General features: G+C 32.9%; 1 protein-coding gene, 2 long non-coding RNA genes and 1 pseudogene across 11 annotated transcripts; 2 read left to right on the top strand and 2 right to left on the bottom strand.

Moving 5' to 3' along the window:
- Positions 1 to 5,795: 5,795 nt before the first annotated feature.
- On the bottom strand, positions 5,796 to 7,281 carry LOC104724804 (adenosine kinase 2-like; annotated as a pseudogene). The gene is made up of 8 exons (XR_015571376.1): positions 7,272 to 7,281; positions 7,058 to 7,159; positions 6,863 to 6,895; positions 6,731 to 6,762; positions 6,543 to 6,641; positions 6,376 to 6,443; positions 6,201 to 6,277; positions 5,796 to 6,086 (listed from the first exon to the last, which is right to left on the bottom strand). The product of XR_015571376.1 is annotated as an adenosine kinase 2-like (transcript).
- A 3,365-nt stretch (positions 7,282 to 10,646) lies between these two features.
- LOC104728539 (GDSL esterase/lipase At5g45910-like) lies at positions 10,647 to 12,814 on the bottom strand. Its single transcript, XM_010447500.2, has 5 exons — positions 12,181 to 12,814; positions 11,787 to 12,017; positions 11,493 to 11,641; positions 11,111 to 11,387; positions 10,647 to 10,945 (listed from the first exon to the last, which is right to left on the bottom strand). The coding sequence occupies exons 1-5, from the start codon at positions 12,425 to 12,427 to the stop codon at positions 10,713 to 10,715; spliced, it is 1,137 nt and encodes a 378-aa protein (XP_010445802.1). The 5' UTR covers positions 12,428 to 12,814; the 3' UTR covers positions 10,647 to 10,712.
- A 629-nt stretch (positions 12,815 to 13,443) lies between these two features.
- LOC104724803 (uncharacterized) lies at positions 13,444 to 16,836 on the top strand. Of its 8 annotated transcripts, none has more exons than XR_015572589.1 (9): positions 13,444 to 13,704; positions 14,263 to 14,339; positions 14,446 to 14,492; positions 14,667 to 14,697; positions 14,992 to 15,060; positions 15,152 to 15,219; positions 15,369 to 15,443; positions 15,622 to 15,829; positions 15,911 to 16,836. It is a non-coding gene; the product is annotated as an uncharacterized LOC104724803 (long non-coding RNA). The 8 variants fall into 8 exon arrangements; XR_015572592.1 differs by having other exon boundaries at positions 14,631 to 14,697; positions 15,369 to 15,404; positions 15,916 to 16,836; XR_015572588.1 differs by having other exon boundaries at positions 14,631 to 14,697; positions 15,916 to 16,836.
- Positions 16,837 to 16,907: 71 nt separating this feature from the next.
- On the top strand, positions 16,908 to 17,405 carry LOC147934746 (uncharacterized). The gene is made up of 2 exons (XR_015572596.1): positions 16,908 to 17,031; positions 17,116 to 17,405. It is a non-coding gene; the product is annotated as an uncharacterized LOC147934746 (long non-coding RNA).
- Positions 17,406 to 18,476: the final 1,071 nt, after the last annotated feature.

Raw genomic sequence — 18,476 nt, 5'->3', positions numbered from 1 at the left:
GATTGACGAGTTGCACAAACAGAATGCCGATCTGGCTCAGAGAGCCTCTAATGCCAAACTGAAGCGTGAATCTCTGGCAACAAGTTTAGGAAAGGCACTCTAGTCGCTAGAGAGCAAAGACTTGCTCTTTTCTGAGAAGTCCGTCCTCTTAGAGCAGGCCATCAGGGATAAAAATGCTCTTGAGTCATGAGGTGTTGATCTTGAAAGGAAGCTGAAATCAGAGCAAGGTAGGCTTTGATCCTCTCGGGACAAGGTAGCAAAGGCGATTCGGAACAAAGCTCAAAATCGTCTGGACAATATTCGGTTCTACAGAGATGAGTTTAAATGGCTCGCTGAAAGAAAGGTCCTGAAGCACAACCAAACAAAAACAATAAGAAACAGCTACGATAGATTAGAAAAGGAAGATCAGGAAATATTTCTTTACATTGTGTGTAATTTAATGGCCATACACTAGGTTACATCAAAGACTTGCTTGGAGATACTGTTAACAATGGTATTAGAATACTAGCTGAAAAGTCTTTCATACTTATAACATCCTCGTATAAAATTGTGCAATGGACAGTTTGCTTCACACTACAGTTTTTGGGTTGTATATTTACGGATAATACTAGCTGAAAAGTTTTTGTAACAAAAATTGGTTTGCTACAAATTTGTTACAAAAATTTATTTGCGCCTATAAGATAGTAGTTAAATACCCGTTGTGAGAAATCGTAGCAAATTAGTTACAAATTTGCTACAGTTATTATTATGTCAATTTGCTTCAATTTAGTCTCAGATATATTGTAACGGGTTGTTACAACTTCTCACAAACTAAGTTCTCGCTGATAGTTACGAATACCACAATTTTGTTGTAACAAATTTGCTACAATTTGGGATTAATAAAACAGTGGTCATTTGCTACAATTTTGTTTCAATATTTTTGTGACTATTTGTTATTAAAACCCATACGCTAATAGTTACGAACAACTACGTTTGTCTTGTAACGTACGAGCTACAGAAAGATATTGTAACGAATCTCCACAATATCAAGAAACAAGCATTCATACAAAAAGTTTCAAAAGTAGAACACAAACATGTAGATCATACATCACGGCCTACAAAAAACAAGCATTCATAAACAGAGTTTCAAAAGTAGAAAAACAATAGGGAGAGCTAGCATATGAAAAACTTGATAAGCATAATGTCTTAATTAAGATGAGAAAAGAGATAGAGGTCTAACATCACCATTCACTTCACCAACTTGCGCAACCATTGTCCTCATCAGCATTGTCATCTTCTTGGTTTGCCTCATCGGGAACTTGGTTAGGATATGAAACTATGGGAGTAACTTCAGCATGTTCCTTTGTTGGATTACCAGGTTCAGCATCATGATTGTTGTTGAAGCGAGATGGGCCAGCGCCGGTGCTTTGTGTGGGCTGAGCAGAAGGGAAGTTGATGGTCGCTCATTCAGGCATGTACTTCTTCATGTACTCAACCACATCAGCCAGCTGCTGTTGCAAGGTGGAGACTTGACGTTCAAGTGAAATTCTGGCTATTGCACCAGCAGAGCTTTCCCCACGCTCAAGAGTAGAAAACTGTTCTCCACGACCAAATATCTTCCCATTATGAGATGGTACATACTGAAAAAAAAAGAAGTTAGATAACACTTTCATAAACTTCCAAAGATAGAAGAACAGAACCACAAACCAAAAATCAATAAAACAGTTGAAAACGTAACATCGCTTTTGGTCCCTGATGATGCTATATTTTTTTCAACCATGAGATTGAACAATTACAACCTATTTTAATCAATTAAATGAACGAAAGCAAATGGATTGTGTTTTCTACAATTTTTTTATAACTACTGTGTCTAACAATGTAATTATGTTTTATATGTTTTTAGTATAAGAATCTAGCTAGTTCATTCCAAAGTATAAAAGAAATAGAAGTAATTAAATGTTTAAAACATGAGGATTGGAGTAAGAATTGAATCTGTTACCTTCATGTACAATTCATCTTCATCAAGTTGTGTGATCTCTGAGCCGTCGTTGGTTGGGCCAACGGAAGCCTTGAGAGATGGCTTCCATTTGTCTTTGAAGTTCTTCGTCAATTGACTGTGCCCGTCCACATAAGTCCCGTCACATCTTCCATGAGTCTCTCTCAATACACGCAACATGGAAGACTCAATGCCTTCTCTTTGTCTCTACAAAATAAACAAAACAACATAGTTTTGAAACAATGATAACTTGAAAGACTTATACTGATGGTAAAGTGAATCACATGGGAAACAGAGTAAACTTCCAATAGTAAATTCTAGTTTTGGCTTCTTAATAATTAATTTTGTGTACAAGTGTTTTGAATTTAAACTTGACACACACTCTTGAAAGTGATTCAACAATGGAAAACTAGAATGTAGACAAGAAAAGCTGCAGTTTTTGAAAACCAAAACCAGAACCTGCATTTTAAACTAGAACCTGCAGTTTTTGAAAAACCAGAACCTGCATTTTAAACTAGAACCTACAATTTTTGAAAAACCAGAACCTGCAGTTTTTGAAAACCAAAACCAGAACCTGCAGTTTTTGAAAACCAAAACCAGAACCTACAGTTTTTAAAAACCAAAACCAGAACCTGCATTTTAAACTAGAACCAACAGCCATAATAGCACCCTAGAGATTTGAGAACAACAAGATAAGTAGATATAGCTTGTAACCACTGATCATATAGAGGAAAATTCAATTTTATTTTACATATCTGTCCTGGCGGAATAAGATATATCCTTAATCACAATCCTTAAACACACTTCATATGTGTATCATCTAAAAAGTAAAGAAGAGTGCCATAGTTTTGTATTCATGGGGTTGCAGTTGCTTGCTTCTAGCTTTCCCTACCATTTGGCATAGCAAGTATAAATCCAACTACAAAACAGCCTAAGATTGTATCTCTGTTCAGTCACAACCTAGCCATACATGCTAGATGGTTTAGAAAGCAACAAGATGAAAGCAAAATTAGAAACTTGTAAATTTATACTTTTAAAATATTACAATATGCTAAAAATCACATATCTATTTTTAGTGTTATTTTCACATTAAAAAAAAATGATGTTAAAAATTTTAACAAAAAAAAATGATGTTAAGATTTTGAGTCAAGTACTGAAGTTCACGTCATTATAAATGATCTACACCTTTAATTTATGAGAATTATTGGAACAATATACTACAAATTTTGTTATTATACAAAGTAGTGAGTATATTTGTTACACCTATATTGTTACTTCTTTGTAGCTATTTACCACAAAAATAATTAGTAACTAGTAACTACAAATTAAGTTACTAATTACAATAGTGGGTACATTTGTTACAACAATGTCGTTACTTAAGTGTAACTAATTATCTCAAAATTAATTACTAAAATATGTTTAGAATTTTCACAAAACTATGGTTGCTTATCCGTCGCTATTTCTCACAAACTATTTTTTGTATCTAGTGGTATCACTAATTATTACAAATTACTACAAATTTGCTACTAAACTTATAATTTAATTTTTTGTAACTAATTAGTACCTAATCGTCGCAATATTTTGCTACAAAAATATATCGTAACAAATGCCAAAGCTATATCGTCCGAAGCATGATCAGAAGTTTGGTATAGAAATTGTTCGCGTAGAGTTAAACCCTGGAAAACGCCGATTATTGGTGGATGCTAAAGAGATTTCTGATGTCGTAAGCGACAATACCGTAAGTTCATGTGTTCGTTTCATGGCAGAATTTATAAAATGTTTTTGATTATTAAGATAATGACTTACTTATGTTTGGTAATTTCTTACAGGGAACAGAAAATGTTCTAGCGATATGTTGTTACACATCAGAAATCAATGAATCATTGGTTATTGATAAAATGTCGTTTAAAAGAATGTATAATCTCGAATATCTAAAATTTGGCAAGGAATGGTCGCAGAAGGCTAGAGAAGGCAAATTGTATTTACCTCAAGGCCTCACTTATTTGCCACTTAAACTCAAATTGCTATATTGGAATGAATATCCTCTGAAGAGTGTGCCTTCTCGCTTTAGGGCAGAGTGTCTGGTTGAACTCAGAATGCAATATAGTAAGCTTGAGAATCTGTGGGAAGAACTTAGGTACTATATATTCTTGTAAGTTTTATCTTTAGCCCTTAATTAATGGTGTTACTTATGAGTCCGTTTTAATATTTTAGAACAGAAAGATTGTTGTCTTAATTATCTTGCATTATCTTGAAAATTTATGTTTCAATTCAAATTCGATTAATGAATTGTAGATATAATATTTTTTTGGGAGCGTGTATGTTATCTTATCTCATGTTTTGTTTTCAGCCACTTCAAAGTCTCAAGAAGATGATGTTGTGTGGGTCTACAAACTTGAAAGAGATTCCAGATCTTTATAAAGCCACAGATCTCAGGGAACTGTATCTGTGCGCGCGAGTGCACATCTTTTGGTGACACTTTGTTCTTCAATTTGAAATCTGCATAAACTATAGGTGTTAAGGTTGGACGAATGCACAAAACTCGAGGTTCTTCTATCCGATGTCAATTTGGAATCTCTAGGATTCCTCAATCTCCAAGGATTCTCGCGGTTGAAAAGTTTTCTACATATTTCAAAAATCATTTCAAAGCTTCGGCTAGATGAAGGAAATACACTAGAAGATGAAGAGTATTTTTTTCTGGATTAAGAATCTCACTTTGCTCCTTGCAGTCTCATGGAGTAATTGTCCCATGAGATGTATTCCTTTTAACTTTCAACCAGACCATCTCATTGAACTCCATATGCCATGTAGCAAGCTTGATAAGTTACGAGGAGTTAATGTAACAATATTACTCTATATCAATTTATTAACCTTTTTATAGGTTATAACTTATACTAGGTACTAACCCGTGCTACAGCACGGGACAAAATATTTTTATAAGCGTTATTTTCATGTAAATTAAAAAAAAAAAACCTAGTCGTGTTTACTTTAGAATGGAAAATACGTCCTATCCTGTCTTGTCCCCTCACGTCCCAATCCATCTCCTTTCGTTCTGTCTCATTTGTTTCATCTCGTCTCGTCTCGTTCCGTATCCATCAGAATTTTTTGTCTGATATTCTTTCTCTTTTAAATAATTACTCGTTAGACAATTTTACTAAACAATTTGGGTAAGAAATTTAGACGGGATAGCAGAGTTCTCCGTTGAATATTTTTTTATTTAGTTAGTTGAAATTATCCAAAATTATAATTTTCAAAAATATAATTGTTTTCAAAATTAGCAAAATTTTCAAAGTGCCCATTCCAAAGTGGTTAATTACCTGTCACATAGTCAATCCTTACCTAAATTAGTGAAAACTTGACAATTGAATTTATCTACCTATATTTTCTGATTTGTACTTTTATCTAAAATTTATGTCTCTCTTTTTCTAAAAAGATTGATCAAAATATTGTTTTTCATTATTCGATTACCCGTTTCAGTTTACTTATACTATTTCAGTGTTTACTTATAGAAAACATAATTGTAAAAAAGAAACCAAATTAATCGAATCAAAACTTGTTGCAGATTGTCAAATCCTTTTTCTTGGTTTGAAAACAAAAAATTTAGTTAATCCAAAAATGTGCATTGTCGATTTGTTCAACAGAGAACATTACAATATACCCAACAAAAACATGTCACACAAATTGATTTTTTACACAAAATTAAAAACAAAGAACGTAAGAAGAAACAACATGGATGTTATCTACCAAACTGACGATTCTATAAGATTCCATCTGGTTGCTAAAACTAAACAAACCTCAACTTATCCAATAACTAAGATTCTTAATAAAAAAATTCTTAATAGAAAAAATCATGTACTAACTGAGAGTAGATAGATATTTCAGATGTCAGTAAACCTTGATTCTTGCTACTGTTAGAAAGAAACAGTAGAGAAATGTGTTGAAATCTGATCAAAGAGAAGACATTATAAAATATGACATGTCTGGTTCTCATAAAGGATCATGTCTTCTTAGCTTGTTGTTAGCAGCTGCATGTTCACATACCAACTGAATGGATTATGGTGATATATTGTGACGAAGAATCCATCAATGTAGTAGAACTTAGCATTCCCAACTACCAAAAAAGAAACATGTTTCACAAAATCTCAGCAGATTCCAACATATGAAAGTATCAAATCTCATAAAGTAAACTCTATAAAAAAAGGCAGTAGATGAGATTTCTTTTGACCTAGAGCCCAGTACTCATGCTTATGCAAGTGTTCAACCTTGTAGCAGCTTGCAGCAGAAAGATTTGCAATGAGCGACCTACAAAAAAGGGAGACACGCCTCAATACAACTCAACATAAGAACATCTTATTAAGAAAATAATCAAAAGCAAATATAAAGATTGATTGTAACCTAACCTTTCTCCACCAAGAACACATACACGGCAAGTTCTGGTAGGTTTTGACTCATCTCCAAAAGAGTGGACCTGGATATAGAACAATAGGTAATAAACAGTTTATAGCACCCGTTGATATGGACTTAAATCAGAACCAAACACCAATAACTAAACCTAAAGAAGACTCACATTGACACCAGCTGTGGTAGCAACCTTCATTGCCTCTCCCTATTTGTCCTTTCCAATGGATCCCATGTAACTGGTTGCCTAAAGAGTTTGAAGCATCCACTGCAGTAATCAAATAAATTGTAAGGTTAAGCAACAAAGGTACTAACATGTAAAAATAGTTATGAGGATAAGGTTTAACAGTCTTTTACCTGGGCCAGTTTGATTGAGTTATGGGTAGCACCTGAAAAATGAAACCGAATCAAGAAGATATCACAAGTTCTTCTAATAATGCATATAAACACCAAATATAGAATAACAGCGCAAGACGATGATGAATTTACCTCCAGCAATGTATTCGATTGAACTTCTGCCTCATTTCATCGTACCTTAACAATACCAATTATGATGTGAATTAACAAAAGAGAATGTGAAAGGTAGCCATCTTAAAATCATGATGATGACCATCAAACTATTCCGATGGTTTAATATTCTTGTTTCTCATATAGTTACTCTGATCACGAAAGTCATATAATTACCAGCTCGATCAGGTGAAACCTTTCCTTCAATCATAAACGATTTTGCAGTATTATGAAGTTTTTTCTTCACCAAATGATCATACGTATATATAAACGTCAATCCTACCAAACCCAAAAACATGAAACTAAGAAGAAATAAAAATCTGGGAAATGAACAAAATATGGTCTCATTAAAATACAAAAACAACTTACATCTTGTAAGCTTCCCAATTACTTTGTGCCATAGCTTCAGCCGAAGATCAAACTATAAAAAAAGAGTATATCAATTGACTGAAATCTTCATGTTTAAATAAGCAAAAATGATATAAGCTCAGAGTTTTTTTATTCTTTCAATAAACAAACAAACCTTAATGGTAAAATATGGTTTTGGGTTTTTGTTTCTTTTTTCTTTTAACTAAGTTTAGACTGAGTTTTATCATCTTATAATCGTGCTGATAACCAGAGAAGAATCCAAAACCATTCTACATCAAGATTCAGAAACAAAATTCTAATTACACTTGGTTTTAATCATCAAACATAGATTTAAAATCTAAACTTAACTAAAAGATAAAAGAAACAAAATACCTTAGCATATACACGATGCTTGAACAAAATTCTTTGCCTTCTTCTCTTCCTCTTATCATCTCTTCGACTTTGTCGACAAAAAAGAAAAAAAATCTTTAACTCTCCATTTGGGAGAGACGGCGAGAGAGAGAGAGCATAGGCGTAAGAAAAATAAAATTTAGGTTTAGTACACTCAGTCAATTGAACGGTTCAGATTTATTCTCAAAAATATAATAAACGGCTGAGATTAAATGCTAAAATCGGGTCAGATTAATGGGTAAAAAGGATCCGCATATTTATCCGATTTCAGAACCAATCTAATTACGCTTTTATCCTTATCGCAAATAAATTATTTGGTCATAATTCCAATGACATTTGATTGTAATTTCTTACAAAACTAAAGTTACTTGGTTAAAATGTTTTACGATTAATAGTAGGGATATATATAACCATTTTATAGGTTATAACTTATATATATACTTATAACTTTTATATATATCTTATTATATAAATTTTGATAACAAAATTACTCATTAACAAGATCATGACATGTGTCAATTATATTATTCAGATGTTGATACATGTCAATTCATTATTAAAACTTTAAAAAATAAAAATGTAAAAATTCTAAACCTAATCTAAAAAGGTTTTATATAAAAGTAAATAGATAAAATAAAACCTAATTTTATTTAAAATCTAATTATAAGATAAATATATATATATATATATATATTCCATAAAATTCAAAGTATAACATTTTTTACTTAAAATTACTCATTAACAAGATCGTGACATGTGTCAATTATATTATTCAGATGTTGACACATGTCAATTCATTATTAAAATTTTAAAAAATAAAAATGTAAAAATTCTAAACGTAATCTAAAAAGGTTTTCTATAAAAGTAAATAGATAAAATAAAACCTAATTTTATTTAAATCTAATTATAAGATATATATATATATACCATAAAATTCAAAATTATAATATTTTTTTACTTACTTTAATTGTTAGTTGCTATATTACAAGAAAAAAAGATTCTTGAAGTAAAAAAAAAAAAAAGATCGTCTCATATTTTTTCACCAATCAAATAATTTATTCAAAAGACTGCTATTGTAATATATATGATAGGAGTATGTAAGATTAACGTATGCACTTTTATAACTATAAAAATGTTAAAGTGAAGAGACATATAACATGTTATTTAACGTCTTCATAAAGACAATTTGTTGGTAGTAGTTAAGACTAAAGAGTATATTTTAACAATAAAATATATGTGTGTGTACAAATAAACTTTTAGTGGTAATATAGATAGTAGATTTGTAAATGGATATACATTAGTGTCTTATAGCAAAAAAAAAAAACAACTATTTTCTATAACTAAAAGCTTATCTCTTTACTTTTATACATTGTTTTTACTTACAAAAAGAATTAAATATATATTCTTTGTTAAATTAAATTAAATTTTAATATTTTTGAACTCATCTACAACTATTTTCTTTAACTAAAAGTGTATCTATTTTTTTTTCAACCAAACAATAAATTAAAAGGAATTTCCTCGGTTAGTTTCCCAAGCCAAAGGAAAGGGGTTTACAAAAGAAACTTCAGAGATAAGAGAATGCGAAGCACGGACAAGACAATCCGCCTTCAAATTTGTCGCATGTGGGATCCAAGAGATGGAGAATAGTGAAAAAAAACTCCAATGAATTAAACTTATCGAGCAAGTTGAAGAAGGATAGCCAATATTCAGGGGAATGCACCATAGTGAGTAACTCAGCACGTATCTGCTCCATGGCTCACAACAACGTTTCTAACTCTGAATGCAGGGGGGAGGGGCTCCGTCTTAGACACTTGGTCCCCAACAACAAGGTTCTCTCCTCACCAACGCAACATCACCAGCCCAATCATGAATGTTCATTAGTTGCTTTCCAAGAACCATCAATTTGACAACAAGGTGAAGAAACCTGGACATTCGAGGACGAAGATGGAGCCGATATGACCGCCGTAAAAGATAGCGCCTCTTCCCAGGCAAATTTATCACCCAAAGCCTGAGCAATTATATCATTCATCTCGATCTCTAAACCTTAATTTTTTTTTTATGGCTTTGCAGATTGTCCATAAAAATCATGGTAATTGAAGAAGTTGATCAAGATCACCCTGTTGAAAGACATCCCTCCAGAAAACAAAATCCAAATTTGAGTACACCAACTCATATGGAAAACTTTATGATGAGACCAGAGTTAGAGATAAATCCTAAACCTCCCACGAGTGAGGCCATTCAAAGAAAAATGTGATTAATAGTCTCAACTGGAGAGTCGCACCTTTTAAACAAGATATTTACATTGGACACCTCGGTGTATCTATTTATTTTTATAGATAGTTTTTACTTACTAAAAATATTTACTTTATATTCTTTGTTAAATTTTATTTTATTTTAAAAACTCTAAATCCACACATCGGACGGGTCCTAATCTAGTATATATATTTTTTTTATAGGTTAGAACATCTGTAAGAGCCTTTGGCTATATTGTAGCAAATAGTCTAAAGTCTTCTAGAGTAAAGGTATCCTTCACCAATCAGTGTGGGTTTATGACAGAAAATATTCTCAAATCATACACATACACCTTTGTGTTTGTGTGTGTGTTTTTTTTGTCCCATTATAATGGAACGTCTAATACATGGGCACAGATAATATGTGATAGGTTGTGGAACATTAGATCTGCTTCCCTTAATTTGAAAGCATCCAAGATAAGTTAAGCGAGGTCTGTCACTGAGTGTTTTTTTATGGGTTCAAAATTTCAAATCCATGTGTCGCAACCTGTTTGCTTATTAGTTATTTATTACCTAACGAAACCTCCGCTAGTCTATAACTTTTTGTGTGAAGTACTAATGTTTTCGAATGTAATGTGTAATATAAAGTTATACATTTTGAATGTTTTTTGGTAATGAAATTTATTCTTAGTTTTTTTCTCTTCCCAAAATTGTCGTTAATAATGTTAAACCCGAAAATATGATTTGCTTATGCTCCAGATCGAGCCTCATGTGAATATAATCGAATTTATAGGTTTTCAATTATAAATTAAATGTAATATTTTTCTTTAAAAAATTACGACTTATAAATGTGAGTTAGAGTTATTATAAACAGATCTGGTAAAACGGCCGGAGATGAGACCAGTTGCAATGTGGCGGTAAGCTGCCTCAGTTAGGTGCATTCCATCCCAATTTGCGTACGTTGATGGATTTTTGCAAGTGATCGAACCCGTTTCTCCGCACCGCACGTTTGGTTTCGCGTTGTATTTTCCATCTCTTCCTCCACAACATGCCTTTAGGACACTTCCAGTGAAACCTATTATAAATAAAAAATACCATATCGAATAAAGTATCAAAATTGATTGTACCAATATTTAAATACTCTTTTTTCTTTTCTTTCAAAACTGTTAAAACACTTTTTTTTTGTTAACCCGCTAGACATGTCCTCTAACTAGGAAAACATATCGAATTCTCGGATTACCGTATTTAGCAGGTGAGTTGAAGAATTGCATGGCGGAACTGTAATAATCAGCATACATTATTTTGGCATGAGGGTATTTTAGCCTTAGAGCCTGAAGGCCTTTATTGAGCTTATCGTTGTGAAGCTTAGCCAAACTGTTCAATGGCTTGTGGCATTGGTTCCTCGAATCATAGAGCCATCCATTATTATCATTAAACCGCTCTAATAGACCCGCCATACAACCGATCGGAAAGTTTCCTGGAACCATCAGTGTCACCGCACCTTCGTCTATCAAGGCCTTAAAATTAAAATAAACCAAAATCGTTAGCTAATGAACAAATATTTGGACTAGTTAATGTTTTTAAAAGAATATGAAAATTTAATGTAAATATTTCCTACTTACACTTGTGACGTTGATGATTTTGTCAATGACGAATGGTACCAAATCCATTGCATTTTTAAAACTTCGAAATGCTAAAAGAGGGTAATTATAATCGTTTCCACCAATTTCTCCGACGAAAAACAGAGATTTTCTAAAATATTTTTCACATTCTGCAAAAACAAAATAATGAAGATTATCCAAAAATAACAGTAATTAATTTGTTCGTATTTGAAACTTTTGAAGTTTCAAAATAAATAAATAAATATAGTTATGGTATTTAAAAATAATTATGGTATTTAAAAAAAAAATTAATACCTGGTTTGGTTTTGCACAAAGAAGGTTTCAAGTTCTTGAACCAATCAAGTTGCACATCCAGTGTCTTGTTCGTCAACAACGTTACTGAAAGACCTCTTGTTTTAAAGAAGTTAAACTCGTTCGCCGTTGCTCCAACCACCGCAAAATTTGCTCCCCTCTTGAAATCTACCGAATTGTTTGTCCGTGCACTTTGGAGATACGGTGGAAGGTATGGTAGTCCACTTGCCTCAGCTGCATGAAAATCATATACTTTGTGCTCATAAGTTTCATTTTTCGCCAATATCCAAAAATTATCATATTACATCGAAGTAGATATATACAACAGATATTATACTTATAGTTTTACTTATAGAGGTCATAGTAAAAAAAATTTTGAGAGAGATGAGAAGTGAACCGATGAAATCGATGATGAGACGTCCATTGGAGCAACGACCGGTGGAACGGTTAAAAAAAGTTTGTCCGTACGGTGGTCTTCCAATGTTCGGAATGTAACCACCCAAGGATATCAAAAAGTTTCCGGTATCGCTTAAAGAATCACCGAAATTAAAGATTGACTCGTATTTTAGAGTTGGTTTCTTCGGTAATGACCGAACGGAGACTAAAAAAGACAATGCCACGATGAACAACATATTGATTCTCATTTTATGATATTTCGAATATAATTTCTGTTTTAGTTATTTTCATTCATGAACATTTCGAATAAGACTTTATATATACTGATTTTGCAAAAGAAAGGATCATTAATATAATTATAACGGTGACGAGTGTAGAGAGTAATGTTATAAAAACATATAGACATTTTTGTTTTGTAACATTTGCGACTGTTTAACTGTTTCTTTTTGTAATAAATAAGATTTAGTTTTTTTTTTTTTTTTTGTAACATCTGATATTATTAACTATTAAGTAAGCTTTAGTTATTAATCAGAAACAGTCAGCATATGGTTAATTGATACACGAAAACAAAAGTAAACAAATACTCCCTACTAAAACAAAGTGTCCATACAAATACAATACATGAACAATCACTCGCAATGTTACAAAACAAGTGTTCAAACAATATCAATTCATAATAATAAATGCATCATTTTCCCTACCGCAAACTATAATCTATCTTAACATAACATGTGAAGCTATTAAATGTTACACAATTTAAAATTTTATTTAAAGTTTTCTCTAGATCACTGACATTTATATTAAAATTTACTTTATGTAACCCATAAACGGTGCGGTTAGACGATTAATATAAATGTGGCGATAATTATAAAGTTTGATGATAAAAGACTGGTGGTACGACGTCATCAATCATTTGATAAATATTAAATATATAATGGCATTTTTTAATTTAGTTTATAAAATTACTACTGTAGATTATAGTGCAAGTGGTTAAATAACTTTATTTTTCACATTTTTGTATTTTTCTTTCAATCAGTGATGTACTGATGTTATACCAAATTCTTATCACACACATCTGTCATATGTGACTAATATCTCTAGTTATCTTAGACCATTATCTCCAACAGAGCGATTTTGGTCGGTTCTTATGTGAAAATAGGAGAAAAATAAATAAAAAATAGAGAAAAGAATAATAGGCAACTCTAGTTTCGAATCAATAAATGATGTCTCTTATTGAGACGTGTCATCGTCTCGTTGGAAAAACGTTTAATACATTAAAAAAAAATTCTTTTTTTTTTGTTTTTCTTCTTTTCTTTTTTTTTTCGCGAAAATGAAACTAAAGAACGAAAATCGTTGACAATTAGAACGACATTCAAATCGTTATCTGAGATTATCGGGCATATATCATCATTTTCACCATGGCCGAGTCTCAACAGCGATTGTGGTTCAGATAATCGCGAGTCTGTTCATTGAAAACGCTAAATCTCATTTACCAAATTGAAGATTTTCTTGGACCAATTCAGAGGTTTTATTCTACAATTGTCTTTCTCATTGCACGTTTCTATTTCTGATTGTATGAATTAGTTTTTAGTTAAGGTTTAGAGATTAGGGTTCTTTAATTTTGGAAATTAGGGTTCTTCGAAATCAGTGTATTTCTTTGTTCGTAGGCATGATTAAATTTAGGATTAAGAAAATTAACCGTGATTGAAGATGAGTTTAGGCATATATTGTTTGTTTTCATCGGTCTTGTCCATTGTTTGAGAGTGTGGCTATTAGATATCATGTTTTTTAGATATGAGTTTAACCTTGAACTGATCTTCTTGTATCTGGTTCAAAAGATGGATGACCCTATGTACGTCCTCTAAACTTGGATGTGAAGATCTTTTCGGTTCTTTTGTTATTTAAAGCCATCTTGACAGTTGTCTGGTATTTATACAGCTCTACTGTCATGGTTAAAGGAGCTCATTTATCTCCTCTTTCAAAACCAATCAGACGTCGCAAAATTTTATTTTTGCTCATTTGTGACTCTTCCCTTCTAAGTTATTTCTCCTATCTTCTCTCCTTATTGGCTACATGTTTTTAGGCTGCTTCATTAAGCATTACCTGTGTGCTTTATCTCAAGGACGAGATCACAATTGCCACAGCTGGAGCACCTGATAAGTACTTGCACAACATTTAGTGGGTTCATATAAAGCTAGTGATACTCTTTAAAGCATATAAGATTCTTGTTTACATCTTTTGTTTTTTTTTCTGCCATTCTTTTAAGTTCTTTTTGCTCAAGCGTTTCCACAGTCAGATCCAACAAATGCTAAGGTAAGCTAAACTCCTTTTTCCTAGACTGAGATAACATCACATGTTTGTTCGGAATGGGCTTAAACCCTCAATCTGACTGAAAGGATGAATTAGGCTACTCTTTATCTTGTTTTTTTTAATAAAAAAATATTTGTTCAGGAAAAAAGATTACATGGTATAATATCTTTGTCTCAGGACTCAAGTGGAACTCTTCTCACAGCGTCATGTAAGGACAATGGGTTTGATTTTTATGACTATAACCTCTCTTAGTGAGACAGTTTTTGTCAAACCTGATTCCAGATTTAATATAACAATTTCTCTCTATTTCAACAATCTGTTGCTGAATCTATTTATACAACACGCTGCAGCTTGACAAAGAATCTGAACAATCTTTCTCTGGCTGCCGAATAGATTTTTTTTTCATAAAATGCGTTATCCACAACTTTTACTTTAATCACATAACTGATTTGCTTATACAACATATTTCACCTGCTCACTCACTATCCAAATTCCTCTGCAGACAATGATTACTCCTGATGGTGAATATGTTTTGAGCGGTTCAAACGATGGAAACGCTTACAGATGACAGGTTTGAATCCTTTGTTACAGTGTATGACATTTTCTAACAAATGAATTGTTTCAAGACTTATCTATGCTTAAATAACCATTACTAATTTCAGGTCAATAAGCCTCACGTAGATCCTACACTCTTAAAAGGCCACGACTTTGAAGTTACTACAGTAGATTGGTAAATCCACTTTACCTACCTTCTTCTATTTTTCTTGAATCAATCATTTCAACAATAAGAAACAATAAAAACTTAATTCTTTATTCACTGCTTCCAACTAGCTAATAACTAAACTGGTGCGATATCTCTTGTGTTGGTCACCGTAACAGATTGGGAAAGTTGCAACAACTTCAGATGATTTTATGGTAACAAAAAATTTCATATATGTTGATACAAGCAAAAAGGTTAGGATCTTTAGCCTTCTTTACTGACTTCATGTCTGTTCATAATTAGGTACAACTGTGGAACATAGAGAAAAACCGTTGTTCGAATGCAAACTCAACAACATTATTTGCTCTCGAATTTTGGACTTTCTTTTTTACTCATAGGCCTAACCTTGAATTTTTCTTGGCTTCTCTTCAGGCCTTAGCCTGCATGCCATAATATTAGCTCCTCATGGAGTCTAAGCCCGCATGCCATAATATATAAGGGAAGTCGATCGACACACATCCGTAATCCATCCAGTTTGGTTCGCGGATGTTATAATAGTCAACAAGAAACCTACAGTCCAGACGCCAATCCGTATGACAGTTTATAGTCAACAAGAAACCTACAGTCCAGACGCCAATCCGTATGACAGTTTTTCATCAAGTATTAAAGTTAGTGCATCCCAAGTCCCTGTTTTTAGTAGCTAATATGTCGATGCTTCAAGTGAAGGTGGAAACACACATGTAGACCGTAGATCAATAAATACATGGACACCAAATGATGTTGTGCTCATCAGTGCATTGCTAAACACGAGCAAGGATCCAATATTTTCAAATCAGTAAAAAGGTGAAACCTTCTAGACACGGATTGCAAAGTATTTTGCAGCAAGTTCGAAGGTTGCAGGTCGAGCACATAGAGAGGCAAGTCATTGTAAGCAGAGGTGGGGAAGATAAATGATATAGTCTTTAAATTTGTTGGATGCTATGAGGCTGCCACAAAAGAGAAATCAAGTGGCCAAAATGAGGATGATGTAATGAAGCTAGCAAACCAAATCTACTTCAATGATCACAAGGTGAAGTTCACCCTGGAGCATGCTTGGCGAGATCTTAGATATGATCATAAATGGCATGCTTCTTCATAAACTAAAGGGACTAGAACCACAAAAATAAGAAAATGCGAGGACGGGTCTGCATAGTCCTCAAGCTCGCTTCCACAAATCCATGGAGCGGATGAATCTATGAATCGTCCCCCTGGTGTTAAGGCTTCGAAGGGAAAATTAAAAAAGAATGTTAACAATACATGCACCGTTGAGGGAGAAGGGAAGACTTTCTCATAGTTTCAAATGATGGAGGTTCAGAGGCTGCTTGAGCTAAAGCAACAAGATTGTGCTTTGGAAGAGAAGAATTTTTCTTTAAAATAGAAGCACAATAACCATATCATACTTGAAAACCTACTTACAAAAATGGATCAACTTAGTGAAACAGAAATTGCTTTGAAAGACAAACTTATTAATGATTTGTTGTCAAGCAATTCAGTTTCAGAGTTTTTGTTCTTTGAGATTATGTTATATCAGTTTATGTAACATTTGAATGCTTTTTCTGTATGAGTAACATATGTTTCTTTTGTATAAGTAATATATCAGTTTATATATATCTTTTGTATTTTCATGTATTTTTGTGTAGAATGAGTTTGTGTTTGTGATATTTGATGTTTTTTTTGTTGTGTTCTTGTTTCCATTTGACAGGATATTTGATTGTATGTCTCATACATATATAGAAAATTTATGAACCACTTTGATAATGGATCCGAGTCTAAAGAGGACCAGCCGAGTATAAAGATGACCATGTAATAACAGTAGTATTGGTTCTGTAATACTGCAAAAGTTTGTTTCTCAGTAGAGTTTTGGTGGTTGATTTCTCTTGTTTGCAGGCTAAACTTCATCTGGAAGCTCTTGAAGTTCCCGTGGGGTCTCACCAACCATGTGTGCCGTGAGCGTCAGCACAAAACTGTATTCCCATGACAAACCCTTGTAGAATGAGTTTGAATTATTTGTATTTTTGGGGTATCACAAACCATGTGAGCCTTGTATTTGGACCACTAATTTTTGTACTCGTACTTTTACCCTCTTCCTCATGACAATTTTTTGAATATTGTACTTTTTCTCCTTTTGTTTTTTTTCCTAGCCACACCACTAATTTTTTACAAGTTTTGTTTTTTTTCTTTCTTATACCACAAATTTCCTTCTCATACTTGTTCTCCCGTGACAGTTGCAATGTTTCTAGACCACAAATTTGCAACGTTTATAGACCACAAACTTTTCTATAAAACTCACGTAGTTTGCTACAACAAATTTCACAACCATTTTGTTTTACAAATCAAACACTCTCAATATTTTCTTTCCCTTTTACAAATCAAACACTCTCCATATTTTTTTCACTTTTACAAATCAAACACTCTCCAAAAATGGCATAATCTTCCCGTAATAATTTTGATGATACCATTGATGAATGCATTGATAATTTTTGTAATCAAATTTACGATCAAGCGATGGTAAATCTTTTAAGTCAACATGGTGGTCATCAAGAAGCAACAAAGCCAAAGAAAAAGCGAGCACACGATAAAAGAAATCGTGAAGAAGGATACAACCGCTTGTGGAACAATCATTTTGTGAAAATGCAACATACCCTCCTCAATTATTTCGCTGTAGTTTTGGAATGAACAAGCTCTTGTTCATGTGTATTGTTGATCGACTCTCTAGTGAAATTCTATTCTTTCAACAAAGAAGAGATGTTACTGGAAGGTTCAGTCTCTCTGCAATACATAAGTCTACAGCAGCAATTCATATGATGGCATATGGTTGTGCAGCTGACGCGGTTGATGAATATTTCCGGGTTAGTCAAACCACTGCGATTTCATGCTTAAAATATTTTGTTCAAAGAATCATTAATTTATTTGGAGATGAGTACCTAAGGAGACCCAAACCAATGGATATTGAACGACTACTCGATATTGGAAAGATACGCGGATTTCCCGGGATGATAGGAATCATCAATTTTATGCATTGGGAGTGGAAGAATTTCCCAACCGCATGGAAAGATCAATATACACGTGGATCTAGAAATCCAACCATCGTTTTAGAGGTTGTAGCATCACAAGATCTATGGATATGGCACGCATTTTTTGGACCTCCAAGTACATTAGATGATATCAATGTTCCTGATCGCTCACCAGTTTTTGATGATAATTGCAAGATCTTGCTCCAAAGGTGAATTATATTGTCAATGTGTGCG

Source organism: Camelina sativa, chromosome 11 (genome assembly GCF_030686135.1).
Source record: "Camelina sativa cultivar CO46 ecotype springtype chromosome 11, ASM3068613v1".
NCBI classification, from domain to species: Eukaryota; Viridiplantae; Streptophyta; class Magnoliopsida; order Brassicales; family Brassicaceae; genus Camelina; species Camelina sativa.
Note: the sequence above shows the minus strand (reverse complement) of the source record. Positions and strands in the feature narration are given on the sequence as shown.